This window comes from Hippoglossus hippoglossus, chromosome 19 (assembly GCF_009819705.1).
Source record: "Hippoglossus hippoglossus isolate fHipHip1 chromosome 19, fHipHip1.pri, whole genome shotgun sequence".
Taxonomy (NCBI): domain Eukaryota; kingdom Metazoa; phylum Chordata; class Actinopteri; order Pleuronectiformes; family Pleuronectidae; genus Hippoglossus; species Hippoglossus hippoglossus.
In genome coordinates this window covers 11190878-11214219 of record NC_047169.1, presented here as the reverse complement: position 1 = coordinate 11214219, position 23342 = coordinate 11190878, and the positions used below count along the sequence as shown (strand labels likewise).

The following is a 23342-nucleotide window of genomic DNA, read 5'->3' as shown; positions in this document are numbered from 1 at the left end:
ACAACAGATGAAAATGAGCTTATACAGCGAACTATGGGTCGTAACTTTTTTATTTGTCTGGTCTTTAATGAGCACTGTCCAGATGGACTAAACATTAATAATGCAAAACAAATGAAATGAAAGCAACAGATGGAGTCATTCCATTTTTGTGGATATAACATTTCAACACAGCTTTGATCAACCACTGAATTAAACAATTGTTTTTTATTTATTTATATCTTATAAAGCATATACTGAATTAAATCAATTCCATAAGTATGGTACCCATTTTTCTAATAGTATTAGTAGCAGATACAGATTTTAAATTGAACTTGTCACATTAGGCCATTACATAACATTAGGTCATTTCTAATGTGATGATTTCTAATCTAATGTTATCACCTTCGATAACGACTCGGGTTGTGTTCGTCGTTTTCCGTGGCTCCTCCCCCTCTCCAGCCTTCAGAGGTTGTCAGGGGCAACTGGCAGAGACGCTCCACAGAGGCGCCACAGAAACACTGGAAGTTACTGTCGGTGTTTGAAGCCGCTTCGAGCTCAGAAAAGTGACTGGACGTCGAACTGAGGAGAAGCGACAGCGACGTGAGTCTTCGGAGCGCCTGACACGACACTTCTCCTCGTTCTGCGGCTGTGGGAGCCAGTAAAGGATGCTAACTTTGGCTAGCTTATGCTGCTCAGCTAACGCTAGCCGCTAAAGCTAACCATGTGTCTTATAATGACAATCATAGCGTTTCAAATGCTTGTCACTGTGGTGAATGCACAGCTTCGTTACTGTCGTTAGTGTGTAGCTGTGCCCAGAAAGTAAACTAACGTCAGCTACGTCTACGAGCGTTACATTATGGTGACATGATGGATTGTGAATCACTGAGTTAACTAGTTGTTGATTACCTTGCATGTAGAGCACTGGTTAACCAGGCTCTAGCCTCATTAAATAGCTGCTCCACGGTCATTAACCAGAAATCAAACACTGTTCTGATGAATATCTATGTGTCACTTTGGAGGTTCAATCCAGCTGATATCTCCTTATTCCCTTTTTCTTCTTTAGAGAGGAGCTCTGGGGACATGGCGGTGTATTTTGATCACCGGATCGAGGCCCCCGAAAGCAGCGCAGTGCCCTCTCTTTTGACCTGGCACTCGGCTCTTCCTGTACTGGCTGTGGCCTCGAGCAGCCCCACCAACGAGGGCAATGTTGACCTCTATCTGCAGCAGGTATAACACTGGGCGTTGACGAAGAGAGGGTGTTTCTGTGTGGTTTTATTGTCAATTGTATCTGTGAAGATTCTCAGTCGTCCAGGTCATGGTATCTTCAGGGGATGTGCATGTGTACGTAGGCAACTGGACCTGCTTGTGTTTGTTGAGGACGTTTTCACCTCTCATCCAAGAGGCTTCTTCAGTTCTCTCCTCAGACAGCTCAATACCCCACCACACCCCAACTCATGTGACCCAAATGACAAAACAGCAACATTGCAGGGGCGGTCTACCCTAACCCTAACCCCACAGGTACCGACAGCCATTCACACCTTGACTCTGGATCCCAGTGACTCATCAGCTGGTGGAGGTTTCAACGTGGGTACAGATCCACAGAGGTTAAATAAGACCTTGTTCAGACCTGTTTAATATCCGCTCTGATGTGACCTGATCACAAGAGGACAGACCTAAGTACAGTCTGAACATACCCAAATGCACCTCAATGCGTCCTGGGGTCCGATCACTCAGACCACATTCGGAGGGGGTGTGGGACGCATGTGGTCACGTTTATTTCACTGTAGGAATGCAAATCCATACTGAGCCACATGTGAGGGAACGCCCACTCAACTGATGTCCTGTATTTTTGTGCTTCTCAGTGCCAAGAGCCTTTTTAATGAGAGGTGAAGAGGAATCACAAGCAAGTCCAGTCACCTATTTCCACTTGTACTAACCCTAACCCTACTTGAAATCCCCGCTGTCAATACGCAGGGAGAGTATGTGGAGAGCTGCCACGTAGGACGCCCGCACCAGCCCGCAGTGCTCCGCTGGCATCCCACAAAGCCAGTGCTGGCACTAGGCTGGGAGAATGGAGAGGTAGTGCTGCTGACACACCCGTCTGGAGATCAGACCGTCCTCCCCATCACACACACAGCCGGCATCACACTGCTGGAGTGGAGCAGCTCGGGCAGCCGCTTGGTAACAGGGGATCAGGTGAGTGTGTTGCAGTGACTGCACAAACAAACACTGTGGAACATTTATCTGTGTCATATCTTAATACTGATAGATGTTTAGCATGTGGGTCTAATTAATACACACAATAAAAATGCATTTTCTCATCATCATAGTGGCACAAGCATTACCAGGGTAATCGAGGAATGAATTAGATTAGACAGGTAGCGTTTACATCTACTTCTCATTTATCCGGTAATGCATGACTATAGTGTAATTATTCATTGCCAGACTGGAGCTCTCGCGGTCTGGAAAGTCGATGCCAGAGGGAGACTTCAAGGAAACCATCTAGTAAAGCATGAATACAGCAAACCTCTAACGTGCTGCATCTTCAAACCTGCTGCACCTGGGGAGTAAGTCATTAAGTTCCTATTAGTAAGCCCATGTCGAAAAAACATTGTGTTGCTGATGGTAGGACCTAATTGTTGTTACAGTGATGTGGCGATGCTAGCACGAGCATCAGTGGGTGGAGATGAGAGTGCTCTGGACATGTTCAGCTGGAAGGGAGCGCCTCTCAAGATGGGTCCGCAGGAGGGACTTGCGTTCTACGTCAGCACTGCAGATGGTAAGTGTTTATTACCACCATGTCTTCTTAAAGACACATTGTGTAGTTCCTGACTCAAACAATCGCTGTGTGACCAAAAATTTCCAGCATCGTTGGATATCAATCTCACACCAGCTTTTCAGTCCAACAAAAAAGATTTTCATTTGTTTTTCTGTATTTTTAGAAGAAAAAATAATCAGAAACATGTCAAAGGTCACTGTGATTCTGTAAGAATCTCCATTCATGCGACAGATATCTTATTATTTTTAAGTTGAACCCTTTTGCCCCTTGTCTATAGGTAAAGTTCACAGTGTGGATGAACAGTGTAAGACAAGCACACTGCTCAGTGTGGAGGGGGCAATCAAGAAACTGTTCTACCTCAACAAGAGAGACGCCCTCGCTGTGATCACAGAGACCCTGATGCTGTCACAATACACTCTGGGACCTGAGGGAGGAGCTCAGGAATACATGAAGGTATAATTTCTTTGAATTTTTAGAGTTTTTTTTTTTTACTTGTTATTATATAGCACTAGTGAGAGGAAATATATACTGTAGAATCTGGAAAATCTGAAGATTTTGACATTGGGGGTATAAATCCCCTCTAGATTTATTTCCTACTGTTGATTATACAGAAATTCATCAATAAGTTTCAACATTAATGCAATGTTGAATTTTTGCTATATTTTAATATTTTATGTTCCCATACACAATTCAGTTTTTTGTTTTTTTTTCTCATGACAGGTGAAGTTGAGCAGCAAGACTGGTCAGAATTTCGACATCGTCTGGACAGAAAACAGCCTCCTCATCACAGTGTCGGGGGAACAGGTCATCAGGTCAGTATACACGCAACATTAGTACACACATACACACTCATCTGTAACTTGAATAGTTTTTCTGCCACTGTGTTTCCGTAGGCTGTGGGACCTGGAGCGAGATGACAACTTTGTTTTGTCACTGGACGAAACTCTGGGGTTCGAGAGAGGAGAGATGATCAACTGTGTTTCATACTGTGCAGCAAAAGGTAAATGTGAAATATTTTTCCTATAGACTAAATAGCTTATTCCTCTCATACCTGTTTTTTCCAGTTTTACAACCACACTCTCAAATATTGAGTAGATTGATACACATAAAGTACCTCATCGACTTGGAAACCTCAACACTCAAAAAGCCTCATTGCTTTTGTGTAACATTGTGGCCTCCACAGAAATCCTGGCAGGTGGCACTAGCCATGGGCGCATAGCAATGTGGAGGATGGTGGCACAGCCAGGCAGTAGCAAAGGGGACACCAACGCCCAGTGGAAGCTCCAGACACCCACTGAAATAGAGGGAAATGTCACTCAAATACAGGTACTGTCTGGACCAGCATTTACACACCAGACTCATATATCATGAGAGGATATGTATATGTATATAATCCTGTTCCCTCATTTCAGTGGGGCTCCAGCCTGAATCTACTGGCTGCCAACAACTCAAACACGGTGCTCATCCTCTGCGAGCACGTGATGTCAGCCCACTTCGGCCAGCAGGTGGCAGCAGTGCAACTTACCCCAACCCAGCTCAGCATCACTCAGTTCAACACAGGAGCGCAGCTTGCTCTGCAGTCTGACACACACATCAAGGGAGTGTGTGTGACCAAGGTGATCACAGGGGGGGAAATGCAGATTTGATATCTACGAGAGTTTGCTCATCAAGCAAATCAAGATTCAATCTAATCCTCATTTTAACTGCCTGTGTGTTACACCAACAGGAGTCAGTGACAGTATGGAATGGAAAGCAAGTTACTGTGTATGAGCTTTCAGGGACAGTTCTACGCAATACAGGTACAACACTGACCAGAATCTCACCCTGCAAACCATCACTTCAGAAACTGTCTGTTATCTCACCTCTTTTCCTTTCCCTTTCTCTTCTTTCTCCACCTCCTCTCCTTCCCATTTTCCAGGAGCGTTCCCTTGTGACTCCCATGCAGTAGCTGTACATGGCGAGAACCTGTACACTGTGGAACCGAACAGGGTACAGATCCGCACTCCACAGGTCTGTATGCCCAACATGGAACTTGGTAGACGTGACACATCTTTGCGTGTGAATGTTGAAAAGGCCGAATAAGATTTGATTTTAAAAGAATATACACATAAATGCAAGTGGTTTGAATTTGGCTCGTCTCTTTTCTCCAGGGCACTGTGAAGCAACTGTTGACCTTCTCCAAGGCAGAGGGCAACCCTGTGCTGCTCAGTGTGTGCCAGTTTTACCTGGTGGTTGGCACAGACACGGCACACATCAGAGTCTTTGACCTCTCCAGAAGGTATGATGATAATGTGGATGTTGGTTTCTTTAGATAAGACATATCAATCATCAATTAGCTTCTGTATGATATAAATGTCAGATTATTTACAATTTATCATTGCAAAGTACTTTGTTGTCCAACAATGCCAGTGTCGGTGTATGTTTTCTGTAGAGATGCCAAAGCTCACTGCGGTGCCAAGAACCTGGCTGAGCAGATTGCCAGTTTAGGAGCCCTGAGGTCGGTCAAGTGTAATGCCAACGGCAGCCAAGTCAGCATCCTCATCTCTCAGGTGAGAGACTCTAACTCTCTTAAAGTGGGTTTTTGAAAGCCCAATTTTGAATTGAAGTATAATTTGACTATGATTGTCACTCTTTCCTCTCAGGTTAATGGGCGACCTGATCACAAAGTGTACTTTTATGATGTTGAAATGGACACTGTGACACACTTTGACTTCTTCGTTGGCAGACCGTCCAGCGGTATCTCCCATTGTGAAGACGGTGAAAGGTAACTGAAGCTGCTCTTGTCTGGTGTTATTGTTGGTATTTGTCTTCTTCCCATGTAGAGTTTTTTTGTCTGTGTTCTCAGGCAGCAGTTTCAGGGGACGGAGCTCAGCGGCCGGTGCCCTGTCTCTCACTTCTGGGATGAGAGTGAGCCTCGTCTTTTTGTTTGTGAGACGGTGCCGATCAGCTCCGAGTCATCATCAGCTAGTTCCGTCGACATGGTAAAGACCTCTGTTTAGCACTGAGATAATCCTGTACAGCTCTGTGAGCAAAGCATGGTGCTAAAACTGCTGGTAGCTTTGACTTCTCCTGGGACTCACTCATGCTACTATACAACCCTTTTGAGGAAAAGTGAGAACCAGGAGGAGTATATATTGCTTCTTTATTCTTTTATCTAAGACAAGCAATCAGAATGTAAATGCTTATCTAATACCAGTGCATTGTCTTCCTTCCGTTTAGGCAGACGTGTCAGTGGTGACGCTCTTCTGTACACAGGAGCATGGGCTACTCCTACAGGACTGTTATCCCAAACCTGCAGGCCTCCAGGCTCTTCTCGCTCTGGATGTGCCCTACTATTATTTCAGCTGCAAGGTGAGCATGGAGAACTCTTCGGTGGGGTTTCTTACACAGCAGAATTTTTCTTAACTTTGGTTTGCCCTCATAACTGTTCTTATGTGAAACTCTGTGTGTTTGGTCTAACACACCCCAGCTTTTATTTTGGAGGGCTGGTGTCTTTCGACCAGAAGTAAGTATCTGTCCCCTATAGTCCGTTCAGAAAGCTTGAATATTCGTGACTCCCAACTTCCAACAACTGTGATCGTGTTTGCCTTGTGGCTGAGCAGAGGCAGGGAAATTCTGGCTCCTCAAAACCAGCAGCACAAGAGCATCCCTGAAATATTTAGAGCTCAATAATCTTTGTCCACTTCCTAAAGCTTGTCTTGATGAAAAGATGATGTTGTGTTGATGTTTGTCTGGCTCTGTGTCCCACCTATTCCCCAAGATTTGTTGTATTGTTGTCATCCCTCTTCACAACATCTTCATTTATTACTGGTGCTAAATCCTGTTATGTCCAGTATTGACATCATGATGCTCTAATCCTCTACAGCCTGGTGAGAGGGATCCAGGGTCAACAGAGGTTTCAGCCACAACATCAGCACCACCACATCAGACCGAGCCATCAAAAGGAGCGCCAGTCCAGTTCCCCCATATGGTGTCTAGGCGAGCTCTCAGGGAATTTGTGGGTTTGGAGACCTGTGAGAAGGCCACCCGCGACGCCATGCTCAACTTCAGCTTCTACCTGACCATCGGCGACATGGACGAGGCCTTCAAGTCGATCAAGCTCATCAAGAGGTATGGCACAATGTGTACGTTAACTCAGTGTGGATCTGCAAATAGAGAGGACATGCAGGATGGCATACACGCAGTGGGCACACCCCCGATTTGCTCCATGTCATCACATTCCTCAACAGTCCTTTCCACAGGGGTTTTAGTTCAGTGCCAACGGGGAAAGCGCTGTTACTAGATCCCTGATACTTCACAGAATGCTCTTCAGTCCTTTACAGTGGGATGGCTGTAAAAATTAGGTCTTGACTTATGTTGAGAATGGGGCATTGTTGCCGCTTCACCTCCCATTTTATTCAGCACCTTTTATTGCTGTGTTCAGACCACCACTGTAGTTCTGTATCTTTTTCTTTAAAATGTTTTCTTGAAATCTGAAAGGTGATCCTGGGATTCAGCTTTTGAAATTTTTTTTAGTACTCTTATATCTAAGCAGTTAGACGCGTTTAAACTGCAAAGTCTCTTGGGAGAGTGCATATGTCCACCATGGCTAACTCCATACCTTGCCATGGTACAGTAAGCGAGAACAAAAATTCCTGGATCTGCCCTTTTATCTAAATCTGCTCCGAAATTTAAAGCCCCACCCCTCCACAAAATATCATAGAAATCAGTTGTGTAGTTTTTGTGTAATCCTACTAACAATGAAAACATAAGCTCCTTGGAGGAGGTAACCAGACACTTGACATGTCAATGCATTAAGATTGCCACACCAATGACTCTGTCTTTGTGAAGGCTAACAAGTTTTAATAACCTGTGCTTTATTTGATAATATGTGGTCCAAGCTCACCAGTTTGCTTCCAAGTCTATTTTAGCATGATACAATGACCAATTAAGCGCCACCTAAATAAGACTTTGATTTGTTTTTATAGGTACATGGAATAGATTCTAAACACAGGACATGATTAAGGACTTTTTTGTGTCTGTGCTGAGGGAAGGAATTCTTCACTGTGTATATATGTGGCTGTTTCTGTGTGTGCTGAGGGGATGTACTTTTCTAAACACACTGACTCATACACACACATACGAGGTCCCCCTGCCAATTTAGCCCGAAAGGAGTGCCCTCTCAATTCTTGCGAATTTTGAGTCAGGTCACTAAAAGGATGTGCGTGTCTGTTCCTGTGTGTGTGTGACATAGAGAAATATACAGCATATGCGATTTAATCAAAGGTATGATGTCACTTTTAGCAAAATACGTGATTCAGAGCACTCACCCTGAATTATGCTGCTGTGTTGCTTGTGCACGTACAATTACGCAAATGGGAAACTGCATCCACCACTGGCCGGATATTCCTAAGAGTTTAATAGGCCTGATGACAGCTTTACTAAGTTCCTCCTTGATGGTTATTTTTACTGCCGCTACATTTCCCCAAAGAAAGGGATCAGTATTGTGTTTGATTCTCGTATATCTCCACCCACAGGAATATGCGTTTCCTGCAGCGGTAACCTGTATCTGCTGGGATTTCTCTCTATGGTGCAGATTTTTTAATCGACAAAGGTTCTCATACCTAAGTCAGAGACTAGCTGGCGATCCAGGAGTCAGAGCATTTATTACTTATCTATTACATGTATTTAAGATCATTTGGGAGACAATGCACCCATTTCTCCCATGCACCTTTAAAGGGTCAGTTCACCCAAATCGCAGGGTGTAGGTAGAGTTCTTCAAATGTCAAACCTGGTGCCCGAACCGAACCCAACACAGACCCGTCTATCTTTTATTTGAAAGCTGGGACCTGCACCCGTGCAGAACAGAGAAACGCTGGACCCGAAGCCGGCCAGGAGACAAAAGTCCGGATTGGCAACAATTTAGCATCTGATTGCTTTAAAATTGTTTTGAATGAAGTAGAAAAAAACATGTTTTACTTCCCTTTATCAAAACCAGATATTCTCAGTGTGAAAGTGCCTTTAACCTCCCAAAGTCAGATACAGGTCGGAATGTCTTTATTCAGTCCAGGCCACGCCGTTTCCTCTCATTCATGGTGTCCTTGACTTTAGGTGACACGATTATCTGCCCCTATGACTACAAGCCCTCTCTAACTGTCTTTTTGCATTTGGTAGTTGAAAGCAAAACTCTCCCCCTTTCATCAGGAACAAAAAACACCAGAGGAAGTGTTCGGGGTGAAGCAGAGATTGATGTATGATGTTGTAGTCATCATATTTGGCTTTGGTTCATGTAAACCTCATGCTCCCAGTTGAAGCCATTTGTCATGGGAAAGTATGTTGTTCACTTCATGGAGCCGTTACAGTTCTTCATTCTTGGAAGAAACTAGATATCAGTCCCCTTAATATGCCTGTTTTTTATTTGTCTTTTATCAAGATCCATGAATTATTCCCTGGGAGATATGTGAAAATAAAAAAATTAAAATCTTAAAGAAAGTCAACAAGGCGACTCGAAGGCAAACGTTGATTTGCACCAACGTTTAATTAGTTTATTCTTGGCCCATCCTTCAACCAAGTTTTGTGGAAATCAGTTCAGTAGTGTTTGCGCAGTCCTGCTGACAAACAATGGGTAAAAACATAAATCCAACTGGACTCTCAAAAAATCTTGAAGGTTCATTGGGAAAATGTAGCTGTGATAAAATACGGTATTTGAAACGTTTTTTAATTCGTTAGGATCCATATTGTCATTTTCAGCTGCAGTGTTTGACACCAAATCAGTAACGGCAACAATCATTCCGTTTGAATATTTACCAATAAATTTATTGACTTTATATGATATATTATTACTTTAATGTGCCTTTATGTTTGGCAACGATGAAGACTCACAGACAGCCTGGAGTTTCTTTGCAGAAGTATGATATGTTCACAATAATATCACTACTAATGATAGCACAATTCTTTACACAATTATATAATATTAATTTAAGTATACAGTATGTACCACAAGCGAGCAGTTTCATATGTAAAGCATCATGAATAATTAACGCAAGTGTTTCAAAATGCAGTACATCGCCAAAACACCTGTTGCCGTCAGTTTAACAAATCCTGCTTCTAAATCAATTCACATACATTAATTAGCAATTTATTTTTTATTTTCCGCCCAATCAAAAGGTTTGCCTCTTCTGCTTTTATTTTGTTAGATTTACTTACTTGCAACATCTATTATTAGCATCAATATGTATTAAAACTATAATGACCTTTATAAGGACAAAAACAAATATGAGGTATTCTGGTATTTTCAACATCTTTCATAATATCCAATTTATAATTATGTAGGAGGCCATTTAAGAAGTGCACATATAGCAAAATAGGTCAAGTTCCAGCTTGATCTTTTCACAAGAAGGATGCTTCATTACACATTGCCAGTCCAAATTGTATGTTGAACCACCAGTTAGCTCACCCGAGCATGAATGAATGAATCATCAGTATTCTGTTACGTTTGGAAGTTTAGAATGACTTTATACATTCATTTTCAATCTTCATTCTGTGGATTTTGTGCAGCAAAATAAGCAGCAAAATAATCTTGGTGTCTTTGTTTATGGTGGGAAGAGTTTTCAAAGGTAGTTTTACAATTGCAGATACATGTGAGTCCACAGGAACGTGAAAAGGCACCAGTTGAAGTAAAACACTAAACGTTGAGTTCAGTCTTGGCTTGTGAGCTCACGTGGCTCAACAAGGCGAATCCACGTAGTCATTGTCTAAACGTGGATGGAAAGGTGACGCCAGTGAGCGACTGATGATTATAACCCGAGGTGCGAGGCAGTCATCGCGGCGGTGTAAAATGTTCCAGATAAGCATGGCCGCAGCCATCGTGGCCAGCAGGCAAGCGGCTATGTCCAAGTAGCAGGAGTAGGACAAGTGGGTGTAGGGTCCGATCCTGTAGAAGGTCACGAGTCCAATCACCAGCACAAAACCTGCACAGGAGCACAGAGAGACAAGGCCTCAGTCAGTGAAAAGGAACTGCCATTCTCAGTTAGCAACTCATTGTAAGGAGATAGATTAACATTTAGCTATTTCAAATTTTTCTGTTTATGTATATATACAGAAAAACACACACACATATTTGTGTGTGTGTGTCTGTGAAAGGCTCATATCAGCTCTTCTAACAATCACATTGATTGTGCTCAGTATAAGAAGGTAATGTTCACTGTGTTGGATTAGTGTGCTAACATGCTAACATTGGTTAATTAGCTCTCAACACAAAGAGTGTGTCTTTATTTTTGCCCAGTATTTGTTCATAAACTGGATTTGTCAACAAATTAAAACTTTGACTTGGTGGTTTTAACTTGACAAAAGGCACCATTGATGTAATTGATCCGGAGGGTGACAAAAATGGAACCAAATTTCATGACAGTCCATAGCAGTTATTAAGACATTTAGACATTTCATTCAAAATGTGAGCCTCATTATAGTGGAAAATGAAAATTCCGGGATTATCAAAATCACAAGGATCATCCTCTGGGGATTATGAATGTTTGTACAACTTTCATGAAATGAACCTGAAGGAGCTTTTTGAAATGACATTTAGATCTCCATCCCTGTATCCATGTGTTTCGCAGGTCAGCAGGAGCTCTGCGAGGGGCCTTTGAATTTGAAAATCTGTTTCCTCTTAGGGAGAACTTCTAAGATCTCAAGATCAAAGTTCTTGATAGCATAAAAATATCAGCGCATAAATATACGCTCGGAAGAGCCTTTGAAAACCCCTGATTTCTTTGATTCACAGAAGTTTAACTCACGCAATGAGGAACTGTTTGGAAGCTATTAATAAGGCATAGCTTTCAGTTCATTCTTTCCTCAGGTTATTCGAGTTGTGGATGAAAGGCCACATAGATCTATACCATTCAAGTCTCCCTCAGTCAAGTCCGTATTCAAGTGAAGTCTGGAGCCATTCAAGAGTGCAACAATACATGTCTGAAATCTTACCTAATCCAAAGGGGTATAAATACCGGGACCAAAAATAATCACTGGAAATAGGGATGTTGGTGTTTTAGGATATGAATCAGTCTGTTTCCTGAAGCAGTCAGTGGCACCGGGAGGTGGGGGTGGCAACAGGGTCGGTCGGTCTACCTCTACACTAAGATGGCCGTTATTGTTTAAAGTGAGGATGTGAACAATTGTATCTGTGTATCATTGCGTGTCTACCACCGTGTTTACCCGTAAGAATGCAACTGTTTGCTTGCTCCGTTAATGTTTAACCTGTCTGGCTCCTTATCCAAGAAAATGAATAATCTCCTGTTCAGGTTCCAAGCAGGTTGGGCTGTGTGAACCTCTTTTCTGGCACGGACTTATCTCTCAAACTTCCTTCCCCCTCTTCCTCTTTCCATCCTTCCTTCCTTCCCTCCTCTCCACACCCTAACCTTCGAGGTTGCTGGACATTTGACACGATCTGTCACAGAGAAATCTAAGCAAATTTTATCTAAGGCCAGGCTTTGGAAACTCATTTAGCTGCTGTGTTTTCCTTCCAGATATGAATGTCTTGGTTTATTCTCAAAGGGCACAAAATTGATTAGAATAAATAGCACTGCCTCAAATCTCTATTGCTCTCTTATTACGGGAGTATCTCGATTGCCAGACTTGAGGGAAAAGTCTGAGCCAGATTTAATGGATCAGAATTGAGCCCCACATTTGCAGTTTCTTGAAATAAAACTGTTAGATTTACAGTGTCAGAACCATTTGGCCTGCCGTTGTGACTTTTTGACATAACAGAGTTGTGCCCATTCACAAAACACATTCCTGAGATGTCTCCAGGAGTGAAATGGGCCATTATTTTGCTTCCAGTCTGGACCTGCCAACACTGCTCAGATATGACTGAAAGGAACTGATTATTGTTATTCCACACTCCGCTCTGCTCGCAATAGCTGAACACTTTGGCACGTCTGAAAATGAAAACATTCCTGAGAAAGAGGGTGATGGGTAAAAATATCCTCATTCATTCATCGCTGAGGCTCATTCACTGACTCAGTGGGGGAGCTCTAATGCAGGAATGGGGAATGGATTACTGAACAGTCAAGAGAAATACACCTCTCTGTACTTACGAAATTAGGCCCTTTTACTTGAATATGATTTTCCATTTGTGTATTTTGCATCCTAAAGTTTTTGTTGTAATTATTTGATTATTAAAGGAGCAAGGCTGCAACTTACACACATTTTTTTATACAGATCAGTCTGATAATTTTCAGATTTTCTTATCTAATTAGTTGTTTAAATAATGACATTTATTATTTTATAACAAATTTTGTCTGTTGCTCACTTTTGCAAATGTTAGCATGCTAAACTAAGATGGTTAGCATTCCTAAGCCTTAGCATGTTAGCATTGTCTGTAAGGCTCTTTTTTTGTTAAAAACACTGCTTTAAATACTATAAAATACAAAACTTGATGCTTTGTGTGTAAGATCAATTTGCACTTATATTGCATATGATTTTGTTACACCGCTTTCTTGGTTGTGTTGTTCAAAATCAGAAAATACAGTAATATTGGGCGAGTCTCAATGCTCACATCAAGATAGATTAGATAAAAGCCCTCATCCCTGCTGCAGTGTGTGATAAAAATGCAGACATAAAAGCTAAGCCAGTTGATCTGGACAGAGGCAATTCCCACCCTGCTGTCAAGCCACAGGACATTTTTCTACTAAAACAAACTACAAACACACAATCACAACACACACACTGACATACACAAAAATGCACACGCATAATCCCTGCTGCCAGTGCAGACACAAACACCCAGTCCATGTCGAAACTGTCTTTCCCGTCCGTTCCCCCCCCCTCCCTTCTTTCCTTCTTCAGCTTGGGGGTTTTGCATAACAGGTAGTCACAGACATTTCCTCGTCCTGAGCAGGGATATCCTGGCGCCTGACAGTCGCTCCCTGGCTCGCTGCAGCTCTGGCCCATGGATTCTGGACTGGGACTAAATTTAGACCCAGAAAAGACCCCCTTCATTCTGCTCTGCCACAATGATAGCGAGCGGCCGAGCGACCACTGCACACGGCGCAACACACTTCCTCAGAAGGGGCACTGGGACAGGCCTTGCAAGCCAACTCTTTAAAGTGGCACAGTGGGATGGATGTGTGTGTGCGTGTGCTGGGTGTGGAGGAGAGGTTTTGTTACCATGACTGCAGTAAGTCATGTCCCACAAGGATAACACAGCTTTCAGCTTTCTGGTTTCCTGGTTTCCCCCTTTTTAACCCCCCACAGTTTGGCTGCTTTAATAGTTAATTGTTTTTTAAAATAATTTTATAGTCTTTCTTCACCAAAATCAAAAATACTCAGAATCTAATAAGGTTATGAAGCATATATCAATAATATTAATGCATGTTTGTATTTGTCTACATTATTCCATTGATTTATGTTTTTTAAATGATATCTAGCTTTGGTACATATTCTTGTATTTGAGACTTTTTGCATAGAGTTTTTGCAAAATTTGCACTCTGTTTCTGATCTTTATAATATGAGAGTTAGCTAGTTTAGCTCCCTCTGTGATTTTATCCCCCCCCCCCCCCCGTTTGGCATCCTACCAAAGTGCATGTGCACTTTGCTGTGCAGCATCTACATTTCTCTCTCTGTCAGAATGATGCATGAAAAATAAGCTGCGAGGATACTTTTCATCAGAAAGATCCTTCTCTGGTGCAAAAACAACTTAAACAAACAAGCATTGGGAACACTGGTACTCACTGGCTAACTGGAAGAGGGCAGCAATGGCTTCCTCCCACCACTGTGACTCCTGCGTGATGAAAGGCAGCTCCTTCAGGCCGAGGAGGAAGATCAGCTGACCGGCAGTCAGGGCCACCGTCGCCATCAGGTTACATGCTCGCATCATGTCAAACTGCACTTGGGTGACAAGAAGGAGAGTTTCACATGAGTGTCACGTTTCCCGTTATGTGTCTGTTGTTGAGCAACATGAAACTATATAGTATACATTTATAGGAATAAATAGATGCATAGATAGACAGAAATTCCCAAAATTCACACACAGAGTTTCAATTGTTTTAGTTTCACAGTTTGTTTAAGGTGACACAGTCATGATTACTTTTTATTATGAATGGTGAGGCATTTCTCTGGCAGGCAGTGCTGCCAATTGTGCCCAGTACAGTTGGTGAGTGACCGTTAAGCATTTCCCAGTTTTGTTCTTGAATGGAAATGTCTCAATGAAGCTTTGTAAACATTCACTCTGCTTTAAATTTCCTCGAGGCTATTTTTAGACTCAAACCCTGCTGGCAAAGATGAATTTGATTTTCAAATGCAGTAGGTATTGTAAATTCTTGGTATTCCAACTTGCTACTTCAGTGTTTTGGTTTTGGCAGATACATTAATCATTGTTATTAACAAGTAACAAAAATAACTAAAACATGACACCAGGCACAGAAAATGCAGAATTGCATCTTGGACAATCAGTCTGGTGGGAAAAAGTCACTTTGCATTTTGCTAATATTCACTGTCTCTGGAAAGCAGACATAAATAACGTTATTGTTTAACTTTAGGTTTAAATTTAAGTAAAAACTTACATTTGACAGTGCTGCGGGACTCTTGATAGCCTGCATACTCAGAGCCCCATCCAAGGCCTTCACACTGTCTCTGAGTCCCTTGCCCCCTTCTCCCAGCCTGGAGGTCGTCACGGCCCCTCTCCCCACCGGTGGGGCACATTCTCCACAGTCCCACGCTCCGCTTGCGTCCATCCTCCAGGGCTTGGAGGACCCAGCTGGGGGTGAAGGCTGCGACATTATTCAGGACCAGGGACAGCAGGGCTACCGCCACTGCAGCCGCCACCAGCTTCTGCACGGCCATGCGACGCCGAACACCCGCCACCTCGCCTCCTCCCTCGGGTCCCTCCTCCGGACCCTGTTCCTCCTCGGTGTCCTGCCCGCTCCCGTGCCTCTCCTCTGGGGCAGTAGCACCAGCAATGCTCTGGGCCCCCTGGCTCCTCTCCTCCACCTCCTCCGCCACCACCACCACCTCCTCTGGCGTGTGTTGTTGCAGCTCAGAGGTGTATTTAACCAGAGTGTTCTCTTTAGATTTAGCTAAAGAACATCTCCATTCATCCTCATTCAGGGGTTTGTTGCCGTTGCAGCAGATCCTCAGCCCTCCTCCTCAGAAAGCACTGTGGGTAAGCAGGGATTAATCCAACTGGCACCTTGGTCCATTCCACTGGCTCTGGCTGGCTGCAGCTTGACTCTGGGATCTCACCGTTGTTCCCTTCGTACTTTATCTTCTCTCCGTTTCTTCGGTGCTTTGCTGAATGCACTGACTTCTGCATGCAGCTCTAGATTCTCTGTGCAAGCATTAGATAGTTTTTTTCCCCTTTCAATCACTTCACATTGCTTTCACAAGAGTATTGATGCCAAGAAAGCAGTGATTCTCCAGACACGACGCTCGGAGCTGTCTCGTTAATGGTTTTGTTTAAGGTTACCAAGATTGTCTCTGAACCAGAAGAGCCCCCGCTGCCTGACTCGAACAAGAAGTCCTGTAATCCACCTCCCTCTGCTTCTTTTCTCTCTTCCCCCCTTTCTCTCTCACGCACTGTTTCTCTGCAAATCCTTGAGGTCAGAGTCAAAACGTGGGGGAGTTGCTGTTTGTCATAGTCCGAGACATCAGTTCACACATGCAGCAAGCTTTAAACAGACAGCCCCCTCCTTCAGGATCACTTTAAAATGTGTGTGTGTGTGTGTCAGTGTGTTTGTGTGAGAGAATTTACAAAAAAAACTCCTGTTAGACGTCACTGTTGTGTATTCTTTTGTCTGGAGCCCAGGGGGCGTTCACTAAAGTTCTCTCTCTCGTGTGCAACAAACATATTGGCCACCACAGTCAGGCAGCAACAGGATGTGTTTCCTGATAGGAAAAGAGGATGGGAAGAGAGGCCAAATGTAGCCCTGTTCCTTCTCTTGTCTTTCCTTTTCTGGCTCTCTAGATCTTGCCGCTCCGTCAGCAGCAGGCTTATTATTTCTCAGTTGTTTTATAGTGTCTCACTCTCATGTTTGATTTTTTTTTCCTGACCATATACAGCAAGATTTTGGCAGACGCTAGTCGTCTTGCTTTCTTTTTCTTCACTTGGCCTTCATGGCCCCACTTAAAGCAGGGCCCCTAAAGATTTGGGGTATTTCCTGTTGCCTAACTTTAATAAACAGCCCACATCTGTATCGGCCTAAGCAAGGAGGTGGGAGGGGCCACAAATAGAGACCAGATGGCTCTGGAATCTTAAATTTGGAAATGAAGCAAAAAAAAAAGGGGGTAGGGGGGCTGATTTGCGTCAGCAGGACAAAAGAATAAAGGAAAGAGACAGAATAGCACAGCTCTTGTTTTGAGTTAAGGTCCTGCACTTATTCTTGCACCATTATGGTTTTGTCAGTGTTTGTGTGCAGGGTGGTGGATAGTGGTGGATTTAATGTTAAAATAATACCACAGTACTAGAGGTCTAGTCGGTTAGACATGAGGGTTTTTACATATTTGTGTCTGTTTTCACCATTTTCACAGGCACACTAAGGGTTAGGTCTGAAATATAAACTGTTCTTTTCAAATAAGAAGTCTTCTGAGATGTACTATACATAGTACATGTGTACAACTGCTTTCACTGGTGAATAATAAAATACCAGTACAATGAGTAACACATCACCATCGCAAACAAGCCATTTCTCTTCTCTCTGTAGTAAAGCGGTATGGGAAAACATGGCCCGGATGTGTGTGAAAACCTGCCGCCTGGATGTGGCACGTGTGTGTCTTGGGAATATGGGAAATGCCAGGGCAGCAAAAGCACTGAAGGAGGCGGAGGCCGAGCCTGAACCAGAGGCCCAAGTGGCGATGTTGGCCATTCAGCTCGGCATGCTGGTGAGACACTCAAGTATTACAGTGTAAATGATTGATGGGACATGGCTGACTCACAGTCTGGATTTGATAGTGCTGCATTTAAGGACTATTTTTTTAAAGAAAGACATCCCTTCAACTGTACATGACATATTTTTCGAGAAAAGTAATAAGATATGTTTTGCCTTTGAAAAATAAAAATAAAAGATTAAGCCATCTCTTCACTCCAGTCAATAAATTTAATCTCCATATTTGTTCCGTTCTTCATAAATCATTTGGCCAACATGACACCACATCTTACAATAACATGTCCTCTTTTTAGGTCTCAGCCTTTCACCACACACAGAGCACGGGGCTTTCCGCACCAAAAACATTTATCTTTCCATCATCTTTCCCTCTCTTCCAACAGGAAGATGCAGAGAAGTTGTACAAGTGCTGTCAACGCCACGACCTTCTGAACAATTTCTACCAGGCCTCTGGCCAATGGCAGCAGGCTTTGGACACCGCTGAAAGCAATGATCGCATCCATCTGCGCACCACTTACTATAATTACGCCAAATACCTGGAGTCCATGGGCAACAAGACTCTGGCCCTCGTATAGTAAGACACAATCTATTGCGGTTTTATGTTAAAGATATAATAGATATCTGTGACAACTGAACACTGAAAAACAAAGTGTGATCGTCAGCGTTTCTGTTGCAGTTATGAGAACTCAGACACACACAGGGCTGAAGTGCCCAGAATGCTTCAGGATGACACAGCATCTCTTGAGATTTACGTGAACAAAATGAAAGACAAGTAAGTCCCGACTTCACCTCATACATCTCATACTTCTGTACATACAGGCACAAAGTTCCATTTAAACATAATCCTATCAATGCAGGAACATCTACAAGTGGTGGGCCCAGTACCTGGAGAGCCAGTCGGACATGGACTCAGCGCTGCATTTTTATGAATGCGCTCAGGATTACCTCTCACTGGTTCGAGTCCACTGCTACATGGGGAACATCCAGAAGGTGACTCACATTTGTAGCCACTTAGTTTACTGAAAATTATTTTACTTATGAATCTTAAAAGTCTAAAGTCTAAAAGTATAGAAAAATATAGAATGTTTTTGAAATTACATCTTTATATGTATTTTTCTGTAATGATGGTTGGATACTTACTTTACTTACTTTCTTACTTTATTTATTTATTTATTCATTCACTTATACATCCATCCATCCATCCATCCCCAAAGAGGAATTGCAGTGGTAATGATGACATTTATTTTTCAGACTCAGGGTGCAGATAAAATATAACAAAATTAACAAGAATACAATTCATACAAAAGAATAAAAAGGGAAAAACAAGACAGATAAATACTGTAATACTGTATTTACATTATATATCAATGTATTCATACATAAACTACTAGATAAAAGTAGAATCAAGATATTACAGTTTGAGTACAGGAAAGGAGTTTTATCAGAGGGTACGATACGAGTTTCTCTCTCTCTCTCTCTCAGGCGTCTGCGATAGCCAATGACACAGGTGACAGAGCAGCATCGTACCACCTGGCCAGACACTACGAGGGTCATGATGATATCAAACAGGCCGTCCACTTCTACACACGAGCCCAGGCCTACAACAACGCCATACGACTTTGTAAGGTACAGTACTCCACCGTGTACTAGAAGCATGTGTCTGTGAATCAGCACAGATTTTTATTGATCATGCGATTTACTGTGTTATATTCACTTGTTGAATACCTCCCCCCCCCACCTCACTGACAAGCTTCCCCACCCCACTCCCTCCAGTAGCCTCCGCTCAGGACCAGCCCCCGACCTGGGGCCACAGAGGCCTTTTCCATAGCTGCACCCTCCCTCTGGAACTTTCTTCCCAAACAAATCTAACTGCACTAAAATGTCCACCTTACAAACACTTCACAAAACCCCACCTTTTCAGAACTGCTTTTAATGTTGGATTATGATTTGTATCTTACATTTACAGCGCCACACAAATAAAATGTATTGTTGTTATTATCATTGAACAGGAGAATGGTCTGGACGACCAGCTGATGAACCTGGCTCTGCTCAGTAACCCGGAGGACATGATGGAGGCTGCCTGTTACTACGAGGAGAAAGGCACCCACATGGACCGAGCTGTCACACTCTACCACAAGGTACATTGGGTGTATGCATGCGAAATTATGCCACAAGGGGGAAGTATTGCGCCATATATTTAAGATGAACATTGTTGGCTTATTTTAATCTTACAAAAAGTATGTGTTTTTTTCCTTTCTCCCACCGTAGGCTGGTTATGTCTCCAAAGCTCTGGAGTTGGCCTTTGCCACCCAACAGTTCTCTGCACTTCAGCTGATCGCTGAGGATCTGAATGAGAACTCAGACCCGGCTCTCCTGGCGCGATGCTCTGACTTCTTCATCACACATTCCCAGTATGAGAAGGCTGTGGAGCTACTGGTAGCAGCCAAGAAGGTACCTGTGTGTGTCACAGTTTAACCTAAACAAGGAAGTATCTGGTCATATGTGCTTATGTGTGTGTGTGTTTATGTTTGTATACCCAGTACCCTCAAGCACTGGAGCTGTGTGTGACCCAGAACTTGACCATCACAGAGGAGCTGGCAGAGAGAATGACCGTAACTGATTCTAAAGATTTATCTGAAGATGCCCGCAAGGAGGTGCTGGAGAAGATAGCAGACTGCTGCATGCGACAGGGCAATTACCACCTGGCTACCAAGAAATACACACAGGCGGGCAACAAGCCCAAGGTAAATCTGAAATACTGCCACATATTCTTTACAAGCTCAGAACATCTCCGAGGTGTCCGGTGAGAGTGTAAGGGACGACTCCAGCTCGTCTGTCAGTCTGATGTCATGTTGCATCATTAACATGTGCAATAAAGATGCCCACAAACACATGTGAGTTGAATTATGAAACCTTTTATTTATTACGCAACAGGCTATGAAGGCACTCCTGAAGTCGGGCGACACCGAGAAAATAGTCTTCTTTACCAACGTTTGTCGTCAGAAGGAGATTTTCATCATGGCCGCCAACTACCTCCAGTCTCTGGACTGGCGGAACAATCCGGAGATCTTGAAGACCATCATCGGTTTCTACACTAAAGGCCGAGCACCGGACCTGCTCGCTGGCTTCTATGAAGCCTGTGCTCAGGTACGACAAATACACAAAGAACACAGGATGAGTCCGTTCCTTTTATGGACGTGGTCTTAAATTTGAGAAATCCAGAAAATGTAGAGCTGATTGTACAAATTTTACATTTAGTGATATATAATTTATATTACAGTAGTTGCAACACACAATAGAGAACAATCCAGTCAAAATAGCTTTTATATATAAAAACATAGGTTTGTTGGAGTATTTTGTTCTTGGATTCAAGAGGAAAATATTTGTTGTGGCTCATGGTGTCAGAATCTTTGTAATGGTTCAAGTTACATTTGTGAAAACCTGATCTATTTTACTGTATTTACAAGATGTTTAATACTGAATAAAGAAATAATAATATAATCTTGTTACTTTTGTGAAGGTGGAGATTGATGATTACCAGAACTATGAGAAGGCTCTGGATGCTTTGACTGAAGCTGCCAAGTGTCTGTTGAAAGCAAAGGACTCTTCAGGTGGACAACAGGAAGCGAGAGTAGCCGACCTGCAGCATAAGGTCTCACTGATCAAGAAATTTGTCCACGCACGCAGGTAAGAATCCAGTTCATCCTTCTTCTCTTTTCTATCTTAATGAGTTCCTCCTTCTTCCGTCTGATTGGTGTTGTCATGACCTGGAGTTTGAATCTGTCCCTTGTCTGCAGGTTGTATCCGGAGAACGCTGATGAGGCAGTGCGGTTGTGTGAAGCGCTGCTGGAGGAGCCAGAGTTGGACCCTGCGGTCAGGATCGGTGATGCGTTTGGTTTTCTGGTGGAACATCACTGTCAGCAAGGCAACTTAGAAGTGGTAACTGTCATTTTATCTTCTTCAGTTATACTTTAGAATATGAATCACAAATAACAAAATATTTAATGTTTTGGTCACATCAGCATCACAGTATTATAAGTATAAAGACTTTGAAAAGATGGTACCAGACACCGTGTCTCTTCTTAAGTAAGAATGACACAGACTGGGAGGAAATTGCCTCTTTTATTGAGGTAGAAATGTTTGGTAGTGGTCCACTATAAGGTTGTCTTTGGTTACATCTGTGTGATATTCAAAGGAGTTCTGTAGTTTCTCTAGAAGAAAGGATATTAATGATATTTTCTCATTAAATTACAACTTTAATTGAATAATACTATGACTTTCTTCTAAATTACTTTATTCTCAGAATCTCCTAATTGTGTTTCTTCAACATGGCCCTAATACTTTGTCATAGTGAAACTACACTTTAACACATGTTAAAGTGAAGTATGACTCTAAACCCTAGTGAATCCTTCACCACTCATCTCTCTGTCTTCTTCCATCCTTCCCCTCCAGGCGTATCGTAAGCTGGAGGAGCTCCAGAAGCGGCTGCCGTCGCAGAACGTGAGGTACTACATTAGCCAGGCCAGTTTAGAGGCGCTGCAGAAAGTGATGGGAGTTCCCATAGACGGTGATGACCACACTGTGAAGGAGGAAGATGAAGTGGAGGAGGACCTGAATTTGTCTTAAAAGAGTCTTATATATTATCATATATATCATGTCTTTCTTTATGTGTGTATGTAGAGTCTGCTTTGACACGAAGGCTTGAGGGGGTGTTTAATGTTCTGCAGGTCATTTTTTCTGACGTATCAAAGTACAAACGTACGTTGTGGCTCAGGAACAAGGGAAGAAATCCAAACTACAGGTTCTAACTGTAGAGCTGTTACATGTCCGTGGTCATTTTATATAGATTTTATTAAGAGATAATGGACATGTCACCCCACACAAGATTCAGTCCCATGTAGAGATGCTACACGGTTAATGGGCTGTATTTATGTAGCACTTTTCCAGTCTTATCTTCCACTCAAAGCATTTTTACATAACAAGTCACATTTACCCATTCACACACACATTCCTCCAGTGCTTCTACTACAGGTAACCATGACTCTGCACGGTCTGAAAACATGAACATTTTCTATTGTGTACTGCAGCTCTTCTGCTCCACATCAAAGGGTTAAGGGACTGGTTTGCAGACTTGTGTAAATGAACTATGGCCTTCTTCGAAAATCAAATGTATATGTTATGCTTTGTTTTGTCTTGTATTTATCCCCGGGTCTAAGTGTGTGGTTTACAGGCATTTTGTCACAATCGATCTTTTTTTAATTTCACTTGATGTATTATTTGTAAATATCCTCTATGTCAAAAATCATATTTCTGTAAAATATTTTGCAGCTATTTTGATAACTTTTAGCCAATTTCTACCCTGCACATTATATTGAAAAAAAAATGTTTTTCCATTACAGCGCACTGTAAAGTTCCTACAATAAAACATTTTTAACATTAAATTCCATTGTATGACCTTTTATGTTATATAGTGATTTTCATGGGTTCGTTAACACACTTAAAGGACTGGAGAGGAAAAAACATCCTTTCAACAGGAAGAAGTTGGGGTGAGGGGAGAAACATGGGGGAGAGAAAGAAGAAAGAACAGGAAGGGAAAGGAACAGTTGTGTACATTTCATATTTAAGCTCTGACGGACTGGTTGATACATTGAAAATAATAAGAGTAATACTTACGGATGTAATGATGTTAATGATAGTATCACCAAGTTATTGCAGTAGTAGAACTAGTAGTA

The 23342-nt window shown here is 42.6% G+C and overlaps 2 protein-coding genes across 3 annotated transcripts; one reads left to right on the top strand and one right to left on the bottom strand.

Annotated features, from left to right (window-relative positions):
* The first annotated feature begins 450 nt into the window (after positions 1-450).
* ift140 (intraflagellar transport 140 homolog (Chlamydomonas)) lies at positions 451-23051 on the top strand. Its single transcript, XM_034570095.1, has 30 exons — positions 451-579; positions 1043-1206; positions 1954-2175; positions 2425-2546; positions 2628-2758; positions 3036-3211; positions 3479-3570; positions 3652-3758; positions 3942-4084; positions 4171-4374; positions 4485-4557; positions 4677-4768; positions 4909-5036; positions 5190-5307; positions 5401-5522; positions 5604-5739; positions 5978-6109; positions 6624-6868; positions 17431-17608; positions 17994-18184; positions 18287-18382; positions 18468-18600; positions 19093-19236; positions 19620-19748; positions 19879-20061; positions 20151-20354; positions 20545-20757; positions 21131-21297; positions 21408-21549; positions 22063-23051. Exons 2-30 carry the CDS (start codon positions 1060-1062, stop codon positions 22234-22236), a joined length of 4344 nt encoding a protein of 1447 aa, XP_034425986.1. The 5' UTR covers positions 451-579; positions 1043-1059; the 3' UTR covers positions 22237-23051.
* Positions 9527-16772, bottom strand: tmem204 (transmembrane protein 204). Of its 2 annotated transcripts, XM_034570102.1 has the most exons (4): positions 15421-16772; positions 15295-15372; positions 14465-14620; positions 9527-10707 (listed from the first exon to the last, which is right to left on the bottom strand). In XM_034570102.1, the coding sequence occupies exons 1-4, from the start codon at positions 15572-15574 to the stop codon at positions 10463-10465; spliced, it is 633 nt and encodes a 210-aa protein (XP_034425993.1). In that variant the 5' UTR covers positions 15575-16772; the 3' UTR covers positions 9527-10462. The 2 variants fall into 2 exon arrangements, with proteins under 2 accessions (XP_034425993.1, XP_034425992.1); XM_034570101.1 differs by having other exon boundaries at positions 15295-16754.
* Positions 23052-23342: the final 291 nt, after the last annotated feature.

Coding starts and splice junctions, on each gene's coding strand:
- ift140 (XM_034570095.1), top strand. CDS start 1,060: ATGGCGGTGTATTTTGATCACCGGATCGAGGCCCCCGAAAGCAGCGCA. Junction 5,740..5,977: donor CAGCTAGTTCCGTCGACATG/GTAAAGACCTCT, acceptor CCTTCCGTTTAG/GCAGACGTGTCAGTGGTGAC. Junction 20,062..20,150: donor TACTGGTAGCAGCCAAGAAG/GTACCTGTGTGT, acceptor TTGTATACCCAG/TACCCTCAAGCACTGGAGCT.
- tmem204 (XM_034570101.1), bottom strand. CDS start 15,574: ATGGCCGTGCAGAAGCTGGTGGCGGCTGCAGTGGCGGTAGCCCTGCTG. Junction 14,621..15,294: donor GTCCCGCAGCACTGTCAAAT/GTAAGTTTTTAC, acceptor TTGTCACCCAAG/TGCAGTTTGACATGATGCGA. Junction 10,708..14,464: donor TGCCCTCTTCCAGTTAGCCA/GTGAGTACCAGT, acceptor GCTCCTGTGCAG/GTTTTGTGCTGGTGATTGGA.